Here is a 23908-nt window from a genome sequence, read left to right on the forward strand (position 1 = left end):
CCCCACACTGCTAAAATAAGGTCCTGAGGGTGTCTTTCCTGTCAAAACAGTGTAGAGCATTTTTGAAGAGATGATTACCGGATAGGACAGGATTGCCATAGGGTGTCAAATCCAGAGCAAGTGTGAGAATGGCTGAGAGGAACATAACCGAAAATACACACTGGCAGTTGTAGTAACTTGAGCATAAGCATTGCTACTGTTGTGCATGTAGACTTCATTCACAATTTGTATTGACAGTTTGTAAATGGTAGTTTTCTGTAATCTTTCAATGTGGTGAAGGTTTGCCACCTTCTAATAGGGTTTGTCTCTGATTTAAGTTGAGGAAATAACATATCTTCTGGCAAACAGCCTATATCCACAACAAAGAAAGCCTGACGTCTTTTAAAAATAAACTCTCACCTTTAAGTTCCCATTAAGATTATTGGACTCTAGAAAAGCTTCCTAAGCCAATAAAGGAGGTTGTTTGTATATATGCAGCGAAGAGGAAGATGGGTCCTTTGAAGGCAAATCTCAAAGACGATGCAGGAGTGTTGTGTGGGAGAGATCGGAATTCATTATCTTCCTGACTTATCTAAGTATTCCTCCAAACTCTAAGATCCTGGCACATTTGTTTAGTTCAAAGATGTTTGTGTTCCTCTTTGGCTGGCATGTCGATGACCTCTCACCTTTTTGATGAATCCTCTTGAGAAAGTCGAGTTACTGGAAAGACCTTGCGATGGAATTGATTTTGTGTGGGTGTGTGATTTCCTTGTTCCTTCAGGTGATCAAGTTAAGTGCATTATAGCCTTATTGCCTCCCTAATGAAGAAAATTAAAAGTGAATTAACGTCTGAAAAAATTGTGTTAGATCTATTCTGTGAAATCATGTCCTGTTTTCCTACCATGAAGATTTGTTCAGTCAGATAAGACTCCTATTAATCTACTGATCACAGCATTGATATAAAGCAGAACATCAGATCCCAAATTCCTTAACATTTTCTTGATTCTTTATTAATATCCATGAATCAATACCCACTTTTGAGTAAATTACAGAATTAATTCTGGAACAGCTCTCTCTTTTTTTGAAGATATTATTATATTATTCCGCCTTATTATACAAAACAATCTAAGATGATCTGAATGCCTGAAAACAGTTTGGAAGAAGAAAAAAAATAATGAAAATATTATTATACACTATTGTATAATTGTCAGGTTGTGCTCAGGCAAGAAGATGAAGACAGATGAATTAGAGCCAAATACTCAAGTTTAATATAAATCAGATCACAGGCAGGGTGAACACAACTTAACACAATGTAGATTGGACAGAGACTGAAGGAACGGGAGGAACTTAAATAGTGAAGACAATGCGGATAATGATGACGGGAAACAGAACAAAGGAATATGTGAAAAATGTGACTGATACAAACAAACCGAAAGTCCAGTCAAACTGAAACTAAACGTGACTGAATGTGACAATAATAATATCGGTGCTTTAATAGAGATTTTTCACTAAATCCACACTATCAGCCGAAAAGCGGAAATTGTCAGATTTTGAGGAAAACTTTTCAGTTGTGGTGCAGAGACTGCAAGTATCTATCCCAAAACCTAGTCATTTAATCGTTCCCTCAACAGATTCGTTCAAAAACACTAATTCATTCAGGAACAAAATACCACTGTGTAACTACTTTTTACAAAGCAAAGCAGAAATAGACAATGTAGCATATTCTGTCTAATACGTAAATAGTCAATATTAACCTCTTAGTTGTTAAACTGATGGCATTCAGAGCCGTGATGATATTCGGATGGTGTTCAGTTTGACAATACATGTGCTGCGAATACTCACAATCCAACCAAATACAGAAACGCACTGCAAATACTCACAACGCAACCACATACAGAACGCACCGCAAATACTCACAACGCAACCAAATACAGAAACGCACTGCAAATACTCACAATGCACCCACATACAGAAATACACTGCAAATACAATGCAACCAAATACAGAAATGCACTGCCAATAATCACAACGCAACCAAAAACAGAAACGCACTGCGAATACTCACAAAGCAACCAAATACAGAAACAAGCTAAGAAACGCACTGCAAATACTCACCATGCAACCAAATACAGAAACGCACTGTAAATACTCACAATGCAACCAAATACAGAAGCACACTGCAAATACTCACAATGCAACTAAATACAGAAACACACTGGAAATACTCGCAATGCAACCAAATACAGAAACGCACTGCAAATACTCACAATGCAACCAAATACAGAAACACACTGCAAATACAATGCAACCAAATACAGAAATGCACTGCCAATACTCACAATGCAACCAAAAACAGAAACGCACTGCAAATATTCACAAAGCAACCAAATACAGAAACACGCTAAGAAACGCACTGCAAATACTCACAATACAACCAAATACAGAAACTCACTGCAAATACTCACACTGCAACTAAATACAGAAACACACTGCAAATACTCACAATGCAACCAAATACAGCAAGGCGCTAAGAAACGCACTGCCAATACTCACAATGCAACCAATAACAGAAACGCACTGCAAATACTCACAATGCAACCAAATACAGAAACACACTGCAAATACAATGCAACCAAATACAGAAATGCACTGCCAATACTCACAATGCAACCAAAAACAGAAACGCACTGCAAATATTCACAAAGCAACCAAATACAGAAACACGCTAAGAAACGCACTGCAAATACTCACAATGCAACCAAATACAGAAACTCACTGCAAATACTCACACTGCAACTAAATACAGAAACACACTGCAAATACTCACAATGCAACCAAATACAGCAAGGCGCTAAGAAACGCACTGCCAATACTCACAATGCAACCAATAACAGAAACGCACTGCAAATACTCACAAAGCAACCAAATACAGAAACACGCTAAGAAACGCACTGCAAATACTCACACTGCAACTAAATACAGAAACACACTGAAAATACTCACAATGCAACCAAATACAGAAAGGCGCTAAGAAACGCACTGCCAATACTCACAACGCAACCAAAAACAGAAACGCACTGCAAATACTCACAAAGCAACCAAATACAGAAACACGCTAAGAAACGCACTGCAAATACTCACACTGCAACTAAATACAGAAACGCACAGCAAATACTCACACTGCAACTAAATACAGAAACACTCTGCAAATACTCACAAAGCAACCAAATACAGAAATGTGCTGCAAATACTCACAACACAACCAAACACAGAAACACACTGCAAATACTCACAACGCAACCAAATACAGAAACGTGATGAAAATACTCACAATGCTACCAAATACAGAAACACAATGCAAATACAGAAACGCACCGCAAATACTCACAACGCAACCAGAAACAGAAAGGCACTGCAAATACTCAGAACGCAAACAAAAACAGAAACGCGCTAAGAAATGCACTGCAAATACTCACAATGCAACCAAACACAGAAATACACTACAAATACTCACAACACAACCAAATACAGAAACGTGATGCAAATACTCACAATGCAACCAAATACAGAAACAAACTGCAAATACTCACAACGCAACCAAATACAGAAACGCACTGCAAACACTCACAACGCAACCAAATACAGAAACACACTGCAAATACTCACAACTCAACCAAATACAGAAATGTGATGCAAATACTCACAATGCAGCCAAATACAGAAACACTGCAAATACTCACAGTGCAACCATATACAGAAACACACTGCAAATACTCACAATGCAACCAAATACAGAAATGTGCTGCAAATACTCAACGCAACCAACACTGCAAATACACACACTGCAACTAAATACAGAAACACACTGCAAATACTCACAATGCAACCAAATACAGAAATGTGCTGCAAATACTCACAACGCAACCAAACACAGAAACACACTGCAAATACTCACAACGCAACCAAATACAGAAACGTGATGCAAATACTCACAATGCAACTAAATACAGAAACACACTGCAAATACTCACAATGCAACCAAATACAGAAATGTGCTGCAAATACTCACAACGCAACCAAACACAGAAACACACTGCAAATACTCACAACCAAACCAAATACAGAAACGTGATGCAAATACTCACAATGCAACCAAATACAGAAACACACTCCAAATACTCACAACGCAAAGCGAGCGTTTGCAGAGCGTTTCTGTATTTGGTAGCGTTGTGAGTATTTGCAGTGCTTTTCTGTATTTGGCTGCATTGTGAGTATTTGCAGTGTGTTTCTGTATTTGATTGCATTGTGAGTATTTGCAGCACATGTATTGTCAAACTGATAAAGATATTTTCTTAATGTAATGGCGGTCCCTTCAGCGAGTTAAGTTCTCTCGGCCACCGTAAAAAACTGATAAAAAATGTATGTGTGTACCTTGAATGTAATGTAAGTTGCTTTGGACAAAAGTATCTGCCAAATGCATAAATGTAAATGCAAAAGAATAACAAAGAAATCATGTAGTTTCAGGAGCTTCAGCATAGCAACAGGGGGACTTGCTAACCCACTGAGAGGAAGAGCTGCGTCTGAACTGTCAATTACTCCAAAGGCTCTAACACTTTACCAGAACGCCAGAGGTCCCTTGTTAGTGCCAGACCTTCAATTGTCAACACACAACACAGACTCCCTATTATGTCAGAGGGAGAGAGAGAAAACACTGAGATCCAAAACACAAGCCAAACAGTCACGCTTTAGACAGCCTTTAGATCCTAAAACACAAAAATTAAGCTGATAAACAGGACCCGAGTCGGTTAATCAAGTTGTGAATTGGCCAGTGGGCAATATTAGATGTCAGCATGGATAGAGACACAGAATCAGGTCACTTCATTGTGCAGCAAAGATTATCTCATGTGTCAGTGATGGCCACACTCTAGTCCACTGATTGCATCAGTCATTAAGATAACAGCAGTGGATGTGCCTGTTAGTGTGCTTCCTTAACAGATGCATCCGTCAATGTCCTGGGTATCCTACAAGATACGAAAAGCATCACCATGTACTCAAGAATCCATGCAGCTGTTATTAATATGCAAGCTGTAGTTACAGCAGAAAGAGCCTATTTGTACTGAGCTGACCCGTCTCACCTCTATCAGAATCACTGGCTAGAGAGCAAATGAGATGGTCAAGCACAAAGAAAAAAAGCAGTTTGAGTGTTTCGGGGGAAAGATGAGGTAAAGAATGATTAATAAGAGCCAAACAGAACAAGCAGATATGAACAAGCAAAGTCTGTCTTTGGCCTGTCATACCTAAGGAGAAGATTAAAAGGGAAAAAGTACACAGAGCAAGGCAAAGGGTACAGTGCGCTTCTTTAAATAACACTGCGCAACGTTCTATTTCTGCTGAGGGTTTGGTAGGGGATCTTGTTCGCAGATGTAATCATCTGTCTTTTAATATATATATATATTTTTCATGTTTCCTGTTTAAGCTGATGAATAATTAAACCTTCCCATTAACATCTTTACTCCTGATGTCTTTGAAGCATGAATGTGAATGTTTTTCTGTAATGGGACTGACATTTGTCTTGTTAAAACGTTTGTTCTTAACTGACATTGTCACTTGCATAATGCATTGGTTTTATTTGTTCCACCTAATCGTCCTATTTTAAGTTCGACGACAGAAAGTGAAAGCTGTTCTACATCCACTCCTTTCTGCTTGGGGCAAAAAGCATCAGTGATATATTCTCAAAATTGTTGGAAAGGCTGTCCGCACGTACCGGGGTCCACGGTCTGAGTTGCTGTGCGTCATTGTGAGGTAATTAGAGGTCTCTGAAAAATCTGCCTCAACTCTTCCCTGCCTACAAAGCTTTATTTATTCTGATGAGGAGTTTCTTATCTCCGTAATTGCACTGTATAGCTATCGTGTGTGTGGTGTTAAGCTTTATATATTGCTTAACGACTCCACTTCCATTCCACCCACTCTCTTCAAATCCATTTTTAGACAAAAGCTTCACATCTTTAAGCTAACGCCAACATAACAGAATAAAGCGGACTGAGGAGGACAGGGAATGCAAAGAACTTCAAAGCAAGAACATTAGGTGACTTCTATGGGGATGCTTTTCTCCTAGAAAACTGCTGTGTCAGAGACCTTTTACAATCACTGACAAAGAATTTCATAATTATAATTAGAATGATTTATATTTTCAGAATTTCAGATTTGTAGGTACATTTATTCAATAAGGTTTTATTTTTTAACATTAATGTTGTATGTTGATTTCTACATTTACTAATACATTTTTAAAATCAAAAATTGTATCTGTTAACATTAGGGCTGTCAAAAGATTTATCGCGATTAATCGCATCCAAAATAAAAGTTTGTGTTTACATAATATATGTGTGTGTACTCTGTTAATTATTATTTATATATAAATACACACACATTCATGTATATATTTAAGAAATATTTGCATGTATATACTGTATATACTTTTATATAATCTATAATATATATAAATATAAATGTTTTATATATAAAAATAATATTTTTTTCTTAAATATATACATGCTTGTGTGTGTATTTATATATAAATAATAATTAACAGAGTACACACACATATATTATGTAAACACAAACTTTTATTTTGGATGCGATTAATCGCGTTAATTATTATTAAATAACATTATCTTCATATTCCAGGTTAATAAATGCTGTAAAAATATGTATGATAACACACACACACACACACACACACACACACACACACACACACACACACACACACACACACACACACACACACACACACACACACACACACACACACACACACACACACACACACACACACACACACACACACACACGAGCATTGCATATATTGTACATATTATTGTGTGTTTGTTTATATATACATAATATACGTAATATATGATTTAAAGGTTCCCAACGCATTACATGAATTGACAGATTCTCTGACCCAGCAACTTCTGTGGATGGGGAGAAGTTACTTAACATTGTCTGTCTTGTAGTCTGTGGTGTATTTTTAACCTTCTTAATAAATACATTTTTTAAGTAAAACAGTGTAATGTTTTATGTGTTCAGTGCATAAGATGTTCTCTCAGACAGAACCAGTGAGCCTCAGGAGCCTCTTCTGAAAGCAAAGTTCCCGTCATTTTCACAGCAGCAGCCAAGAAGAAATCAGGGCAGATTTGGGAGCCTCGTCAGAGAGGTAAGATGACCTGCAGGATACAAAGAGGACAGAATGATGAGTGTCAGCCGAGGAGCTTTAGATAGATTGCACATATCTCTCTAAGTGACTCAAGGAAACTGTTCATTAACCTACCACACAAGTGTCACATAAGGCAACATGTCCTTTCCAACACTAAATTGAGTTTCCATCATCCAATGAGCATTTATTTGAAAAACAAGCGCTTCTTCATTTTGCCAGCCTCCTCCATCAGCTCCACAGAAGCGTAATTACACAGCATAAATAATTAAAGAAGTGAGCAGCTGATTATTGCAGACTTAATGACTCACTCAGTCTCTCACTAACTGCTTCCTTCCACTGAGGACTGACAAAGCCATTGGAAGAGACGTGTACAGCGGTGTTATCTTCTCTGCTGGAATGTCTCGCTTCTGATCTTTGCAATTTCTTAATTATACATTTTAAGGAATTCTGAGACAGACATCAGATTTCAGCTGTATTTGCTTTTCCACTCATTTAATGACATTCTGGTTATTGAGAAAGTTCTAAATGAAAATTTGGATAACTTGAATACAATTTCTTCCCTCAACCCAGATCTTATTAAGGGTCAAACAAGGGTCAAATCTCATTAAGTTTATAGCTTATAAATGAGGATGTAATATCTTTGAATTTTTTTAATTATTGCTAAGCATTTTAGACATTATGAATCTGACCTAGTAAAGGGGACTCAGTTTATAATTAGTAAACAAACATTGCCATCTAGTGTTCAATTAAAATAACAAATGAATACAAAATAATGCTTGTTTTTGTTAACATTATGAGGACAAACTACTTCACTGAACGTTATTTAAACGCCTAAAAGGGGAACAATATTTTGAACAATATAAACCACCAGCACAATGTCACGTTACAGTAAATAGCCCACCAAACACACCCACATAAAGGTCACCACGAAATCGACAATTTTTCTTTTTATGGAACATTAGTATTTATTACATTATTTATGCGTGGGCATCATTATTTTAAAAAAATGCATGTGCTAAACTAAAAAAACGACTACTTGTATTAAAATAGTAAACCACTAGTATACTTATGAGTTCACTTAGTCCAGATGCAGTACAAATGAGAAACCTAGTGCACTTAAAGTTTACTACTGTTACACATATAGTACACTTAAACGTATACTTTTAAATACTAAAAGTGGGCCAATTTAGTCCCAAGCAGTATTGAATAGTACACTTACAAGTTTACTACTAGCACACATTGCTACATGAAGTATACTTGAACATTAAGTATACTTCATAAAATGAACTTAGGATACTATCTTTATGGGAAAGTCCATAGGCATAAGGGTTTTTCATACTGTACATACTGTATATTCTATCTCCCTACACCAACCCTACCCCTAAAACTACCATCACAGAAACCTTTCTGTATTTGTAAATTTTCAAAAAACTATGATTTATAAGCTTGTTTCCTCATGGGGACCTCAATTTAGGTCCCCACAGTGACACGAGACCCCACGAGATGGTGACAAGAGACGGTGACAGGAGTTTGTATGCATTCAGGTTGAAGTCCCCACCGAGATAGAAAAGTATGTACACACACACACACACACACACACACACACACACACACACACACACACACACACACACACACACACACACACACACACACACACACACACACACACACACACACACACACACACACACACACACACACACACACACACACACACACACACACACACACACACAAACACACACACACATGTTGGGTTTTCATGCGGGGACTTTCCATAGGCGTAATGGTTTTTATACCGTACATACCGTATATTCTATCCCCCTACACTGCCCCTGCCCCTAAACCTACCCATCACAGGAGACATTCTGCATTTTTACATTTTCAAAAAACATCACTTAGTCTGATTTATAAGATGTTTTCCTCATGGGGACCTAAAAATGTCCCCACAAGGATGAGGATTTCGGATATTGCCATCTTTGTGGGGACATTTTGTCCCCATAACGTAGGGATTACCAGTCCACACACACACACACACACACACACACACACACACACACACACACACACACACACACACACACACACACACACACACACACACACACACACACACACACACACACACACACACACACCCAGAGCAGTGGGCACCCAGGTAGCGATTTAACCTTTGGGTTAAAAGTCTGAATCTCTAACCAGTAGGCCACAAAGCCCAAGAGATGATACAAGCCCTGCTGAAAAAACCCTGATCACAATCATCAAAATCATAACAGTTGTTAAAAATGAATGAAGTAGGCCTAAATTGGAATTTTATGTCTTCAAACAGAATATCTCTTCACTGTCAGAGAAATAAATCAGAGACGAATCCTCACCAAATGCAGGTGATCACAGCTGTGGCTGTAGAGAAAAGCAGAAAGGGTCAGTGACGTTGATACAGAGAGCACACTTTCAACTACTGCCATTTCATAATACAAAAGTGAAATACTTTGAAAAACTTCCCCACTTTATTCCACATCAGAAAAACGGACTAAAAAAGAACAAATTCAGGTGTGACTGAGGGTGGACAGTCATCACGCATCTGTCACAGCAGGAAACCCCCTCAGAAACCAATTACCGCTCTGATCTTCTGTGCCAGAATATCTGGTGAGTGTTCTTAAGGCCCATTTATACTTCTGCGTCGAGTGTACGCCGTAGTGTACGCCGTAGGCTACGCGCGTAGCCGACGCCGTCGTGAGCATTTATACTTCTGCGCTGTTGTCTGCGTCAATGTGCAATTCCACATGCAGACACTAGAAGGCAGTGTCCTCGGGCATGTTGGTGTAATCAAGACAACAGCCGAAGAAGAAGCAGCTTGATGTGTAGAATCTGTACATTCATGTCGGAATATCAGCAGCAGTGAGAGAGCGGCTTTTCTTGCAGCTTGAGTTGTTGTATCTAATACAAATTAAGCATCTCTAGTTGATTAGTAAAGTTAAATAAGGCGATCTGGCGCTGGAATGCATTTGTGAAACCATGCGGAACTCGTGGCCGCTGTTTTCAGCAGCGGTGGCTCAGCAAGCGATTGTTGTTGCGGAGACTTCATTCACGAAATATACCCTAATGTGTCCCTGTTCTTGATATACAATTACTGATTAACATCTTTGGTTTTAATGAGAAAATAAATAAACTATATTCAGCGGATCTATGTATTTATTTACTACCATAAAGAATCGCTGGACTGCAAAATAGTGTGTTATAACAGACGTAAGGAACTATCATCCAATTTCTGGACACACACACACTCCTATCGCAGATTTTTTATTTATTTATTGACCTGAGGGAAGGGTTCTGGCAGACCAATCACAGCGCTTGCGGTCCGCGTAGAATTGACGCGTTGTTACATTTTTTGAGAGGTGCGCGTCAGGCTACGGCGTAGGGTACGGCGTATCCAACGCGTCTATGCGTAGGGTACGCCGTACCCTCTGCGTGCACTCGACGCAGAAGTATAAATTGGCCTTTAATGTTCACTACTGTCTTGTTGAAAGTTTCTTTTATTACATTTTAATGTAACTTATTATTGTATATTTATGTTTATTGTATACCTTCGTTTTCACCGTTTTCGCTTCATCACCATTTTTTATTGTATGTTTTAATGTTTTAGCATTGTGTTTAAAGGGTTAGTTATTAATTACTCACCCTCATGTCATTCCAAACCCGTAAGACCTTCGTTCATCTTCGGAACACAAATAAAGATATTTTTGATGAAATCGGAGCGCTCTCTGACCCCTCCATAGACAGTTATTTAATTTGAACACTTTGAACACCTTGAATACTTTCAAGGTCCAGAAAGGTAGTAAAGATATTGTTAAAATAGTCCATGTGAATACAGTGGTTCAACTCTAATTTTATGAAGCGACGAGAATACTTTTTGTGAGCAAAAAAACGAACAAAAATAACGACTTTATTCAACAATTTCTTCTCGTCTGTGCCAGTCTCCTGGCTCTTGGCTAGCTCCTGCATCATCATCACACGCATGTGTCGTGGTGTTCAAGTGAACATCAAGTAACTCGGAAGCGCTGCACTGTATTTACTACGTCAACAGCGTAGGAGACTGACACGGACGGGAAGAAATTGTTGAATAAAGTCATTATTTTTGTTTGTTTTTTGCACACAAAAAGTATTCTCAACGCTTCATAAAATTAAGGGTGAACCTGTAGTCACATGGACTATTTTAACAAAGTTTTTAATATCTTTCTGGGCGTTGAAAGCTCTTGGATTTCATCAAAAATATCTTAATTTGTGTTTCGAAGATGAACGAAGGTTGTACAGTTTTGGAACAACATGAGGTTGAGTAATTAATGACAGGATTTTCATTTTTGGGCAAACTAATCCTTTAAAGCAATAACACCCATACGTATATATTGAAATTATATGGAATATGATGCACTAAATGGATTGTGTAACAATATTACTGCTTATTCATTGAACTGTTGTGTTATTATAGGTCTCCCATTCCTCAGCTGATGCAATGTATTATACATGTTGGCTTCTTCTGGCAACAAGACGCACATATCTGAGGAATCAAATGTACTTTTGAATCTTTTTCATGTTTTAATGAACAGCCTGTGGTTACTATAAGAAATTGTGCAGTGATAGAAATATTGATGCTGAGGTCTGGTTGATATCCCTTTCCAGCTCACAGATAGTTTAGTAATATTACAAACATATTTTCCAACACTAAAGCTCCTGTCATAATAAAAGAGATAAATTTTTTTTTTTTTTTATTCTTCTTGAACACACTGCAGACATGCCTCTGTAAATGCATTAACTGTATCACTCTGAGCATTTAATCAGATTGCCAGAAATGTTATGAGCTGAAAACAAATAATAACCACAGTCATTATGGGTTAATTTAAAACAACGTAATTAGCATGTCAGATTAAATAGCAAGTCTTACTGTTTATGTTAAATGTCTTATACAATCAAACTGTAAATGTAGGCCATAAATGAACGAAATCCAATTTCCAAATGAGATAAAATGCTTTTTCAAAATGTGCCCTGAATTAATATTAATTTATGTGATTGTTCAGTGCATTCAAATATATTAAAGGCATATATTAATGTCAGGTCCTGAAAAACCACTATAGGGAAAATGAGGTACAAAACACCATATGCTGCAAGTTGATTATTACACCACAATATTATTCAGTGAAACACTGGAACAATGAATAATTCAGTGGTTTGGCCTCATGACTAACAGGTTAAACATATTTATTTAGTGGTCATTAAAGTGCCAGAGTGTGTGTGTATAACACAGGACACCTAAATAATGCACCGCTGTATCTCAAGGGGACACTAAACTGACCGATTTCAAGAAATGGACCAGAAAGTTGCACCCTTAACTACCAATGTATCGACTATGCTCTTTCTCAGGGGAAACATTCACACTGCAGTCTTGTTATAGAGCCTCATATAAGTCATACAGCTAAACACAAGAATGTAATGTGTAAATGACGACATCCAGCATTGAAGAACAGCTCATAATCTTTCAGCAGGTTCAAATGAAGGCCTATCCATTTCATGGCTCTTTTATACTTTAACATCCTATTTCACAGCTGCTGTGGGTGTTTCATAATAACTGCATCTGGTTGTATTCCATTCAGTGAATTATATAGTGAATTATTATATTCATTCAGTGAATTATATATTATTATAGTAGAACATTTAATGTTGTATTCTGCACGGGCATCACAATTTTGCATATTTCAGCAGGAATAGAATGTTTTAAAAGGATTGTCAGATTGTACCATCTTGTATATATGCATGTGATACCAGTCTAACCTTATACAACATGCTTTTTATTATACCTCAGAGGACGTTGTTCTTGGATCAATGGGGACAGGGCCTAGATCACACAGATAACTTTACAATTGAACCCCTGGGTTTCACCTTGATTGACTGTAATCAAGTGACTAAGCCTAAACATAATGGCATGGATGCTCTCATGAACTGAGATTCTGTGGATACAGCATCATTTTATTGTCTTGGCAGAAAGCATTCAGGAATAACATCACTGTTTCTCCTTAAGGCAATGAAACTTCAGGATCCTTAAATTAGTAATTTTCTAGGTCATTGACTTTAAACATCTGATGTGCAGTCAATGATTCACATTTTGCAATTTTGCACGTTATACTTTTCATTTTCTGTAGACTAAATTATTGCTATATTTCTGCAAATCGATTTGTGGGGGTTGGATGTTCCAATCAAGTTCACAATGAGAATATGAATTACATTTCCCATAATACATTTGGTTTGCCCATTTTTGTACTCCCACCCCTATTACTGTGTTTGAAGAGAAACACCTCTGATGGCTGTACATCCTTGTCTAAGGTATATATATATATATATAATGGCAAGAAAAAGTATGTGAACCGCTTGCGGAATCTGTGAAAATGGGAATAATTTTAACTAAATAAGAAGGATCATACAAAATGCATGTTATTTTTTATTTAGTACTGTCCTGAATAAGATATTTTACATTAAAAATGTTTACATATAGTCCACAAGACAAAAAAAAAGCTGAATTTATTAAAATAACCCCGTTCAAAAGTTTCTGAACCATTGATTTTCAGTGCTTTGTGTCGTTCCCTGGATGATCCACGGCTGTTGTTTTGTTTTGTGATAGTTGTTCATGAGCCCCTTGTTTGTCCTGAGCAGTTAAACTGCCCAATGTTCTTCAGAAAAATCCTCCAGGTCCTGCACATTCTTCCGTTTTCCAGCCTCTTTTGCATATTTGAACCCTCTCCAGCAATGACTACGATTTTAAGATCCATCTTTTCACATTTCACATTTATTTAAACAAATTATTTTTTTTTTGGATGTCTTCATCCTGCAATTTTTTTGTCTTTTGACTATATTTTATGTAAAATATCTTATTTAGGACAGTACTATATAAAAAATTAAATGCATTTTGTATTATCTCTTTTATTTAGTTAAAATTATTGCCATTTTCACAGATTCCGCAAGTGGTTCACATACTTTTTCTTGCCATATATATATATATATATATATATATATATATATATATATATATATATATATATATATATATATATATATATATATATATATATATATATATATATATATATATATATATATATATATATATATATATATTTGTTTTTTACAGTTTTTTTTTCTTCTTTTTTAGGGTTAATGGAAATGTCCATAAAATTACTGGATAATGTTCAGGTAATGAGCTGCCAGTACTTTTTCCTGTTGTTTAACAGATTTTTTTAAATTGTAATTTTTTTTACAGTGTATGTAAATATATATACACAAACATTATAAACATTGTAACTGGCGTGAACATTTTGGTGTAATAAAAAACTTTTTTTATTGATGTTTTAATCAGGCTACTTGTCTGGTTGGGTAAGTGAAATTATTATTAATTGGTGTAGGTTTCAGTAAACTGGAAGTCACTGAACTAGGCTACTAAAAAATAAATAGTAATGTGGGTGAACAGAGAAAGACCATTCTCAAATCACTATGGAGGAAAAGTATTCATTTTCATCCATTTGTTACTTGTGATAGATGTCAAAATTTAAAAGTGGTTAAAGTTTCTTTGGTAAACTTATGATATCTCACCCCCCTGACGTTATTTCAGAATTGGAACAATTACATAATTCATAAAAAGACCATGAGATGTGCTGAAGAATAATAATGTTTATTGATGACACAAGACAACATTAAAAAATATAAATAAATAAAAAGTCTAAAAACATGCTCTTTTGTTACTGCTTGTCATTCTGCATGCATTTTGATGAATGCTAGTCGTCAGACCTTGCAACAGTGATTCAGAAAACAGATTTCCACCCTCTGTGTCTTTCAGGTCAACGTTTGTGCCTGACATTATGATCAAGAAAGGATGAAAGATTTGCTTCTTTTTAATGATTCAGATGCATTTTAGAAGAAATGAGTTACAGTTGGATCCTCTGACACATTCACACAATTTTCCAAAACGTGGACCAAATCTCATGGCGCAGCGTGACCCCACAGCACACTACAGACACAGAGAGAAAGAATTTCATGATGCTGTTATGTTATATTACAAGACATATGAAGCACATTATTTATAATATGAAGGGGAAAATGTTACAAAGAAATTGAGCAATTTTTACCTGTGAAATGCCACGTTTTTCTGAAGTTGGTAAATTGGTCTGATATCTCCCCAAAAGTGCAGTCATAGCCTCAACCTATGCAAAAACAAGCATCCATAATCAACTGAATGACATTTATTTTTACTGAGATATGAATTAAAATTATTTACACTTTTACATTCCATTTAGATGAAAATAGTCTAAATATAAACACAAACAAGTTTGACAGTTCACCAACCAATTATCCAGTTTTTGGTTCACATATAATTGGCCACACTATCTCAGATATCACGCTACAAAGAAATATAAACAAAGCTATAAAAAGGGCGTTTCATTTCGCGAATACTCACCAATTCGTTTCTCGTTTCATGCTGGGACAGTTGTGTGTAATCTTCTGAGGACAGTTCTTGGGAAGTTTGTCCAGAGCACATGACGGTAAAGAGGCCGACTATGATCAGTCCGTATAGCATCTCTGAGCTTGTCATGGTCCAGAGTCCAGTCAACTGCCCGGGTCACAGGAAACTGAGGTGTGGAGAGTCAGGTCACTTAGTAAACACTATCTATCGTCTATTGAACAATTCACTGGCTGTTTTATAAACTGATACGCCCCGCCCTGAGGTCGGTTAACGGCTTATATCGTGTCAGCTATTGGGCAAAGGATATTTATTTTGCTGACGCTGAGATTGGAGCACAAACATTACATGTGCAAGAGGTAATTCTCCCTCATGCTGTCGTATACCTATGCAGGCATATAGCCTACTGCAGCTATACCATGAATAGAACATGAATAGAATAGAATAGAATAGAATAGAATAGAATAGAATTGGAGTAGAGTAGAATAGAATAGAATATAGCCCTGTTATTCTTTTATAATTATTTCTGCCGTTTGTATGAGCTCATATTAATTGAGAAACTACATGGAATATTTGTAATAGCCTATATTTTAGTCAACAGTCAAGTCAAGTCACCTATATTTAGTGCTTTATAGGCTAGGCTACAATACAGAGCAATTCAAAGCAGCTTTACATTGATCAACTGGAAAATAACGATGCAATGGTGCAATGTGTAAAGTAGCCCACATTCAATTCAGCTATAAAGCAGTTCTGCAGAAAACAGTGATGTCATCATACAGCTATGTTGAGTTCTCATCCAATAGTGTCAGTGCAGTCAAATCCGCAATAGCCTATTTTGTTGAATATCATAAGCAAGTCATGAGGCGACAGTGGCAAGAAACTCAAACTCCATCCGTGACAGAAATGGAGAAAGTAAAACCTTGGGAGAAACCAGCTTCAATCAGAGGGACCAGTTCTCCTCTGGCCAATAATAGGCTTGTATATTATTATACCATATAATTTATTACATCAAACACACCCCTTTTTTATTGATGTCTGGGCGTTATTTTTTATTGCAAGAAAAGAAACAGCTCTGCATTAAATACATTAACATAAAATTGAAAAAGGAAAAACAATGACAACTCAACCAGTAAAAAGGTGATCATAATTCTTAAAAAAAAAAAAACTTGGTTTAGGCCTACACTTTATTTTAAGATGTCATTGTTACAGTGTAATTATATATTTAAGTATAGAGTAATAATTATTAATTAAAAACATGTACTTAATATTGGATTAGGGTTCGGTTGAGGGTCAGTTGCATGCAATTATGCATAATTTACTGTTATTACTAAGTACATTTAACATAACAAGGACACTGTAGAATAACGTGTTACAAAAACGTGTTGCTTTAATTGTTATCAATGAGCTTAAGAGATTTTACAATAAGGGAAATATCAGCTATAAAGACATCAAATCTAGGCAAAGTCTTGAGAATTTTTTTTTTGTGAATAACAAATGTACAATGCATCACAAAGAAATTAACAAGATCAATAGCATATCAATGGTAGAAAAATAAAGAAATATATCTTTCAATGAAAAGTTGGTCACATTTTATAAAAGAAGAAAAGAGATTTAACCTAGTTGAAATGGTAGAATAAATGAAGCTGAAATAAATAAAATGTATTCCTCATTTTTGCAAAATACGCGTTAGAGAGATCAACAAAATAGCAATTTGGGAGTTGGTTGGACAGACATTATGTATAATCTTAAAGTGTACCTCTCTTATTTTATTGGACATACAATATTTTTCAGAGAGTAAACATGTTCTCTTCCAGTGAATACTGTCAAAAAAGTGTACCAGGAAAAAACAAAAACAAACAAAAATTAGTATATTGTTCACATTAATCTCACCACAGTGCTATTTAAAATGAACCAATGACGGCAGTGATTGTAATTTAAACGGTGATTACATATATCGTTTTTATTATTATTTTGTATTATTAAACTATAATTATTTAATTAAACTCTAATATAACTTGCCCCTTGGAGGTTAACAGCAGGGGGCTGGAGAATCACTGGTACAGAGTGCGGTGGCAGGCGATGACCTGTGTGGCCAGTAGAGGGCGCTGCAGTCCCAGTTAAAAGTTTCGAAGTGATTTTCTTGAAATGGGTGTTTCCTGAAACGCATACTTCAGGATTTAGGAAGGAACACGCCCATGACATCAGTGGGTTTTCAAGAAGAAAAAAAGTCGCTGAAACTGTGCAGCGAAGTAAGAAGGGGGCCAGAGGTGCCTTCTCATGGTCTAAATATAAATCCTAAAGGACACAGATCTGCATTGAGAACTCAGAAGGAAATAGGACTAACTTTTTGAAAAACATGTCAACTTCTGAAGACATAGACGGTTTCCGACCTAGATATGGGTGTAAGTATTAATACGTTTTCTTTAGGCGTTCTTCAAAAGCATGTTGCTCAGTGTGATACAAGAAAACTATCCATTAACATTTCATGCAAATGCTTTAACTCAAAGAAAGTCCGTTCAATTGCTTTTGGTGTTTTTAATACAGTTGCTCGTGTTTTTTTGTAATGCTCAAGTTTGCATCGGCATGGTTTACAACTTCCGCATTATAATACTGTATGTGCTGGGGCACAACCGAGCGGGATCACCTGGGCAGCTTTTTTGAGCAACCAAACATGTTGCTTTTAATGTCATTTTACACAAATCATCGCCATTCAGTCATCTATGCTGAGAGAACCGCAATACTAATCAAGAAATATAACGTTAAATTGAACATGGAATGACTGCGCACGTCGTACATCTGCATACCTTTTTATTTAGACAAGACCGTTTGAAAACCAGTTTTATTAAGTAGTCAGTGGTTTGGATCTAGCCCATAACGAAGCTCTCTCTCATTTATGAGTGTTGTCTTTATTATAAGCAGAAAACCAATCACCATAAACGCCCCAATGAAGGCCAGACGTCACTCCCAGTGACTCTGGAAAAAAGCGACTTTGTATCGCGCGCTAATATTTATTTCTCTCCCACCCCAAACCAACGGACTAATTGTTGAGTTACTTTGCTGCCATAAAGGCGGTTAACTGTTTCTGGTACTGATACAGTTTCAATGATCTGTTTCATCAGCTGACAGCACTTTGACAGTACTGTGAAATCACTCACATTACTAAGCTTGACATACACACTATTTCACTTTAGTGGTGTGTGATTCATCCCAGTAACCTGAATCTTTTGAATCAATTTACTAATGATTCATTTAGATTCTCTCAGTGATTCATTCAGTGGGGCTTTAGGCGGTGGGTGGAGTCTTTTTGTTTGTTATGAGCGAGTCATCGAATCATTCACTCATCGATTCCTTTAAAAAAATTGGTTGAATGAAACAATGGTTTAAATAAACTGCACGGTTTTAATCAAATTAAAACAATTAAAATGATGGCAAATAAAGTAAATGGGAGTTTAGGTGATGTACCAGGTGACTTTAATTGTGTGTGGTCGTCATCAGTAACTTTTATACATTCAGAATTATTCCGCTCCCTTTGATTCTTTCCTTTCTCTGAAGGATTGACTTGCATGACAAACTGAGCAAGCAATATTTTTTATTAACGTAGATTAACGTCCCAGTTCAGTCCACAAACTAAGTTTCACAATCTCATTCAGCCAAAAAACACTGACTCGCCCAAATTAAGACTTATTCGGCAAGTAGTTTGTTTCAGCTATTAAAAAGGCTTTTGTTTTGTGCTATTATTATTCTTTGAAGAAACTTCAAAAGGGTGAGACTTCAGTGCATTGAAATGAATGAGAACATTTAGTTCAGAAACAGATTGGTTCACTTTTTACATGCGTTTTCTTGTTGCAACTTTTAAAACTAGTTATTGCTTACATAAAGGTAGGGTAATGTAATAGTTCAAAATAGGCTTGAGTCTATTGAGCTCCGAACAACAATTATTTGCTGCTTGAATCATGCAATTTTATTATCTTCTAGACTTTGTTTTTATCTTTATGCAATGGGAAAATGCCATTAATTGTCTTGTTTTTAGAAAACCTTAAAGAGCAGTGCCTAAAAAGTCTTGAAGAAAGGTCATGAGTGACATCATTGTTCTGTTCATGTCTGAACATGCAAACATCATTTTGAATTGGTTTTCTTTGCAGTTTGCAGGATAAAGGATTGCTTTCAGGTTTCATAATTCAAAATCCAAAGTTACAATACTGTTATGGTTAAGGTGTTTACTCACTTAAAGTTTAATATTCACAATTTAGGATCTACTAACTGACTGCTAGGGATGTGAATCCCTTCAGATGAAAGCTGTTGTCAGGTTTAGAGCCTTTCAGCCTGATGTATTCCCTTAATGCTTATTTTCCAACGGAGGTTTGACTTCCAAATGCATCTAATACATCAATAGTTTCAAAGTGGATCATAACAGTTCAGGCCATATTGAATGTTCCTTTACTACTCTAGAGACGGAGGCTTTTCAAATCTCAGGCCATATTTAATTTTTGACATGAATAAAAAAATAGGGATAGAACTACAGTGTGTTCAATAGATTGTACTGTTGTTTAAAGGGTTAGTTAACCCAAAAATGAAAATTCTGTCATTAATTACTTACCCTCATGTCGTTCGACACCCGTAAGACCTCCGTTCATCTTCGGAACACAAATGAAGATATTTTAGTTGAAATCCGATTGCTCAGAAAGGCCTCCATTGGCACAATGCACGGTACACTCTCAAGACCCATAAAAGGTACTAAAGACGTCGTTACAAAGTCCATCTCACTACAGTGGTTCTACAATAACTTTATAAAGTGACGAGAATAGTTTTTGTGCGCAAAAAAACCCTAAATAATGACTTCTATCATGATGACCGATTTCAAAATAATGCATCATGAAGCTTCAAAGCGTTATGAATCAGCGAGTCGAATCATGATTCGGATCGCGTGTCAAACCGCCAAACTGCTGAAATCAGTTGACTTTGGCGATTCAAGCCGCTGAATCGACTCACTGATTCATAACGCTTCGAAGCTTCATGATGTCTTGTTTTGAAATCAGTCATCATGATATAAGTCGTTATTTAGGGTTTTTTGCGCACAAAAACTATTCTCGTCACTTTATAAAGTTATTGTAGAACCACTGTAATGAGATGGACTTTGTAACGACGTCTTTAGTACCTTTTATGGGTCTTGAGAGTGAACCGTGCCATTGTGCCAATGGAGGCCTTTCTGAGCGATCGGATTTCAACTAAAATATCTTCATTTGTGTTCCGAAGATGAACGGAGGTCTTACGGGTGTCGAACGACATGAGGGTAAGTAATTAATGACAGAATTTTCATTTTTGGGTTAACTAACCCTTTAACAACATGCCCGTTGTTCATCTTTCTAAAGAGAACTCCATGAAAAAGGTTTGAAAGTTTTGTGTTTTGAAAATTAAATGTTAGACTGTAAAAGACTAAGTCTGTCCCTCACAACGTCATTTTCATTCACATAAAATTCAATATGGTGTCTGTTCTGAGTCCTGACTAAGGTCTTTTACAGACAAATGTGCATTTCTAAAGTTTCCTCCCTTTTTTTTCTTCTGCCTGAAGTATGTGCAGCTATTAATTAGATGTATCTTCTTTTTGCATGAGATCTTTAAAGATTAAAGATCTTTAAAGGTTATATATATATATATATATATATAATTACACTGTTTGCATAAACTGCTAAAAATGTTTGGTTAGAATAGAGCAGTTAAATTACATTTTATTCTAACCGTTTGAGGGCGACTGTATTTATGTGATCATGTACAGTATGTGAGAAATATATCTATACACTATTGTTCAAAAGTTTGGGGTTGGTAACTTTTTGAACAAGGTCTGTTATGCTCACCAAGACTGCATTTATTTGAACAAAAATACATTATTAAAATGTTAACAATGGTTTTCTATTTTAATATATTTTAAAAAGGGAATTTTCAGCCTCATTACTACAGTCTTCAGTGACACATGATCCTTCAGAAATCATTCTAATATGCTAATTTGCTGCTCAAGAAACATTTGACCCCAAACGTTTTTGTATACTGTAAGTGTGTTTAATTCCCATGTCTCGTTTGTTTGGCCCCCCTCAATTTAGCTGTCCTGGATGGTGTGGAGCGGCTCACTGCTGAGGAGATGGATGAGCGGCGTCAGGCCAACATGGCCTATGAATACCTGTGCCACTTGGAGGAGGCTAAACGGTAAGAGTCCAAATCTCCATTTCAGCCCCTTGGCAGTTATGTTGCTTCATGACTGTTAACTGAGTGTTTCGGTTAAAATAGCAGCTTAGCTTTCAGTTGGTGGTTATTTAATGTCTCTGTGATGAATACTTGTCACATGATTGTGGGTTTCTATCTGCATGTCCTAACAAGAGCCACTACTGCAATGAATTTCTAAATAACTCAGACTCTCCATGAAAATCTGACCTTTTATTTTAGTTTTATTTCAGTGGCTCAAATTTTAGGAGATAGTCCACCGCCAAAAAATACCAAAAATCAATTTCAAACAAGTATGACTAATACTGTGGAGCCAACAGCTGTTTTTTTCCACACAGTGAAAGTCAGTGGGGGTCCAAAACTGTTTGGGTGAATTGTCCTTTAAATTAACACAGGTTTCAAGGAGTGTGTGGAAAAAGATGTTTGAGAGCATAATACACTACTGTTGAAAAGTCTGGGGTTGTTTTTGTAAAAAAAAATTCAAAGAAGTCTCTAATGCTCATCAGGGCTGCCTTTTATTTGATCAGAAATACAATGTCAATGTCACTTTAATTTCTATAGCACAACTAAACACAACACCAGTTGACCATTTGCATCAATGGACACAATCACATAATACAATACAATACATTTTTGGCTATATGCTTGTTCAAAAAGGTAAGTTTTTAGCCTAGATTAAAAAAAACAGATATGTATGGTGCAGATCTAATACTTAAGGGTAATTTGTATTTTGATTACAAATTACATACAATACATACAAATGTATTTTGATTTCGGAATACGTAGCAATCTCTGATAGAGCCCGACCGATAAAGGATTTTTAAGGCTGATACCGATACAAATATTTGGTGATTTTAAAAATCCGATATTCCGATATATATTTTATATATATATACAGAAACACGTAAAAAACAGATTTCCCTTATTTGTAGTTATTCATGATCCCTCAGCCTCACTAATATAAAATGATAATGCAGTTTAAAAATAAACTTGTTTGTTTTATTGTTACAACAGAACAGAGGAGCATAAAAATATATTAAAGTTCTGATAAATAAAATGTATAAAAATATAAACTTAAGATATAAAACATCCTTTGGACGAAAACACAATAACAAAAAAAAACAAAAAATCTATATAGTATTAATAGATGTGGTAAGCTTCATAAATATAACTGACCATGACTGGACAAAAATATTCAGTTAAGTTCTGATAAATAACAATAACAGCAAAATATAAACTATATACAGTATAAATATGAGTTACCTTAATTACAATGTCAACTTGCTTATCCCTTTACATGCACTCTTTTAATTCTATCCATCAAGCTACAACAAACCATTTTCAATCATTTTCTGCCTGCCTTCTAAAATCTACTGATGATGATGCAGTTAACCCATCATGGGACTCGTTAATGCTGCGTCTGAACGAAGTCAGCAACACTTTCCTTCACTCCAAGTGCCTAACTTACAATGCAGGGACTGGAACTACAAATATACTAGTTATAAAATACAGTAATCATTACTTTATGTAGGCAGAAAAAGTTTGTTGTTATTTCCAAGCGCATGTTACAGGTTAGCGGTCTTCCACTGATAGCCATGGCATTAGCTAGCTTTGTGGTTAGCTCAAGTCTAGCTTTTAACGGGCAGGGGAGATGTGATACGTCTCATGCTGTCAAACTGTCACGCTATTAAAGAATCTTATTCAGTCACATTGTCCGAGTTAAACTGACGGTCAGTCAACTATACTGGAACAACCTGACGTAAGCCAATTCAGTTTCACTCTTGGCTTGCATGTAACAGCAAAACTGGACTTGGCAGTCACGAATTTTGTCATGCTTATTTGAGTTAAGAAAACTGATGGGGATGTTCTTTTAATTGTTATTCAAGCAATGTATGTCTCGTGACAGTTGCCACCTTACCATGCCCTTCACGGATGATCTGCAATGTTCGCCGCGCAGCATGACTCTGCTCAGCTGGATCAGCTGGTGTGTTGCCAATCTG

The 23908-nt window shown here is 36.2% G+C and overlaps 2 protein-coding genes across 2 annotated transcripts in view; one reads left to right on the plus strand and one right to left on the minus strand.

Moving 5' to 3' along the window:
* Nucleotides 1-15137: 15137 nt before the first annotated feature.
* On the minus strand, nucleotides 15138-15827 carry cartl (cocaine- and amphetamine-regulated transcript-like; the record flags this gene model as incomplete). The annotated part of the gene is made up of 3 exons (XM_079843824.1): nucleotides 15138-15245; nucleotides 15364-15438; nucleotides 15693-15827. 3 exons carry the CDS (start codon nucleotides 15825-15827, stop codon nucleotides 15138-15140), a joined length of 318 nt encoding a protein of 105 aa, XP_079699950.1.
* Nucleotides 15828-17858: 2031 nt separating this feature from the next.
* iqgap1 (IQ motif containing GTPase activating protein 1) overlaps nucleotides 17859-23908 on the plus strand; it is a 60918-nt gene continuing 54868 nt past the window's right edge. Inside the window, exons 1-2 of the mRNA XM_079811229.1 lie at nucleotides 17859-18097; nucleotides 21791-21893. Of these exons, the coding sequence (XP_079667355.1) occupies nucleotides 18052-18097; nucleotides 21791-21893 (149 nt within the window). The 5' untranslated portion in view covers nucleotides 17859-18051. The remainder of the gene's footprint in view (nucleotides 18098-21790; nucleotides 21894-23908) is intronic.

The sequence above is a fragment of the Gobio gobio genome (genome assembly GCF_949357685.1).
Source record: "Gobio gobio genome assembly, chromosome: 2".
Classification (NCBI taxonomy): Eukaryota; Metazoa; Chordata; class Actinopteri; order Cypriniformes; family Gobionidae; genus Gobio; species Gobio gobio.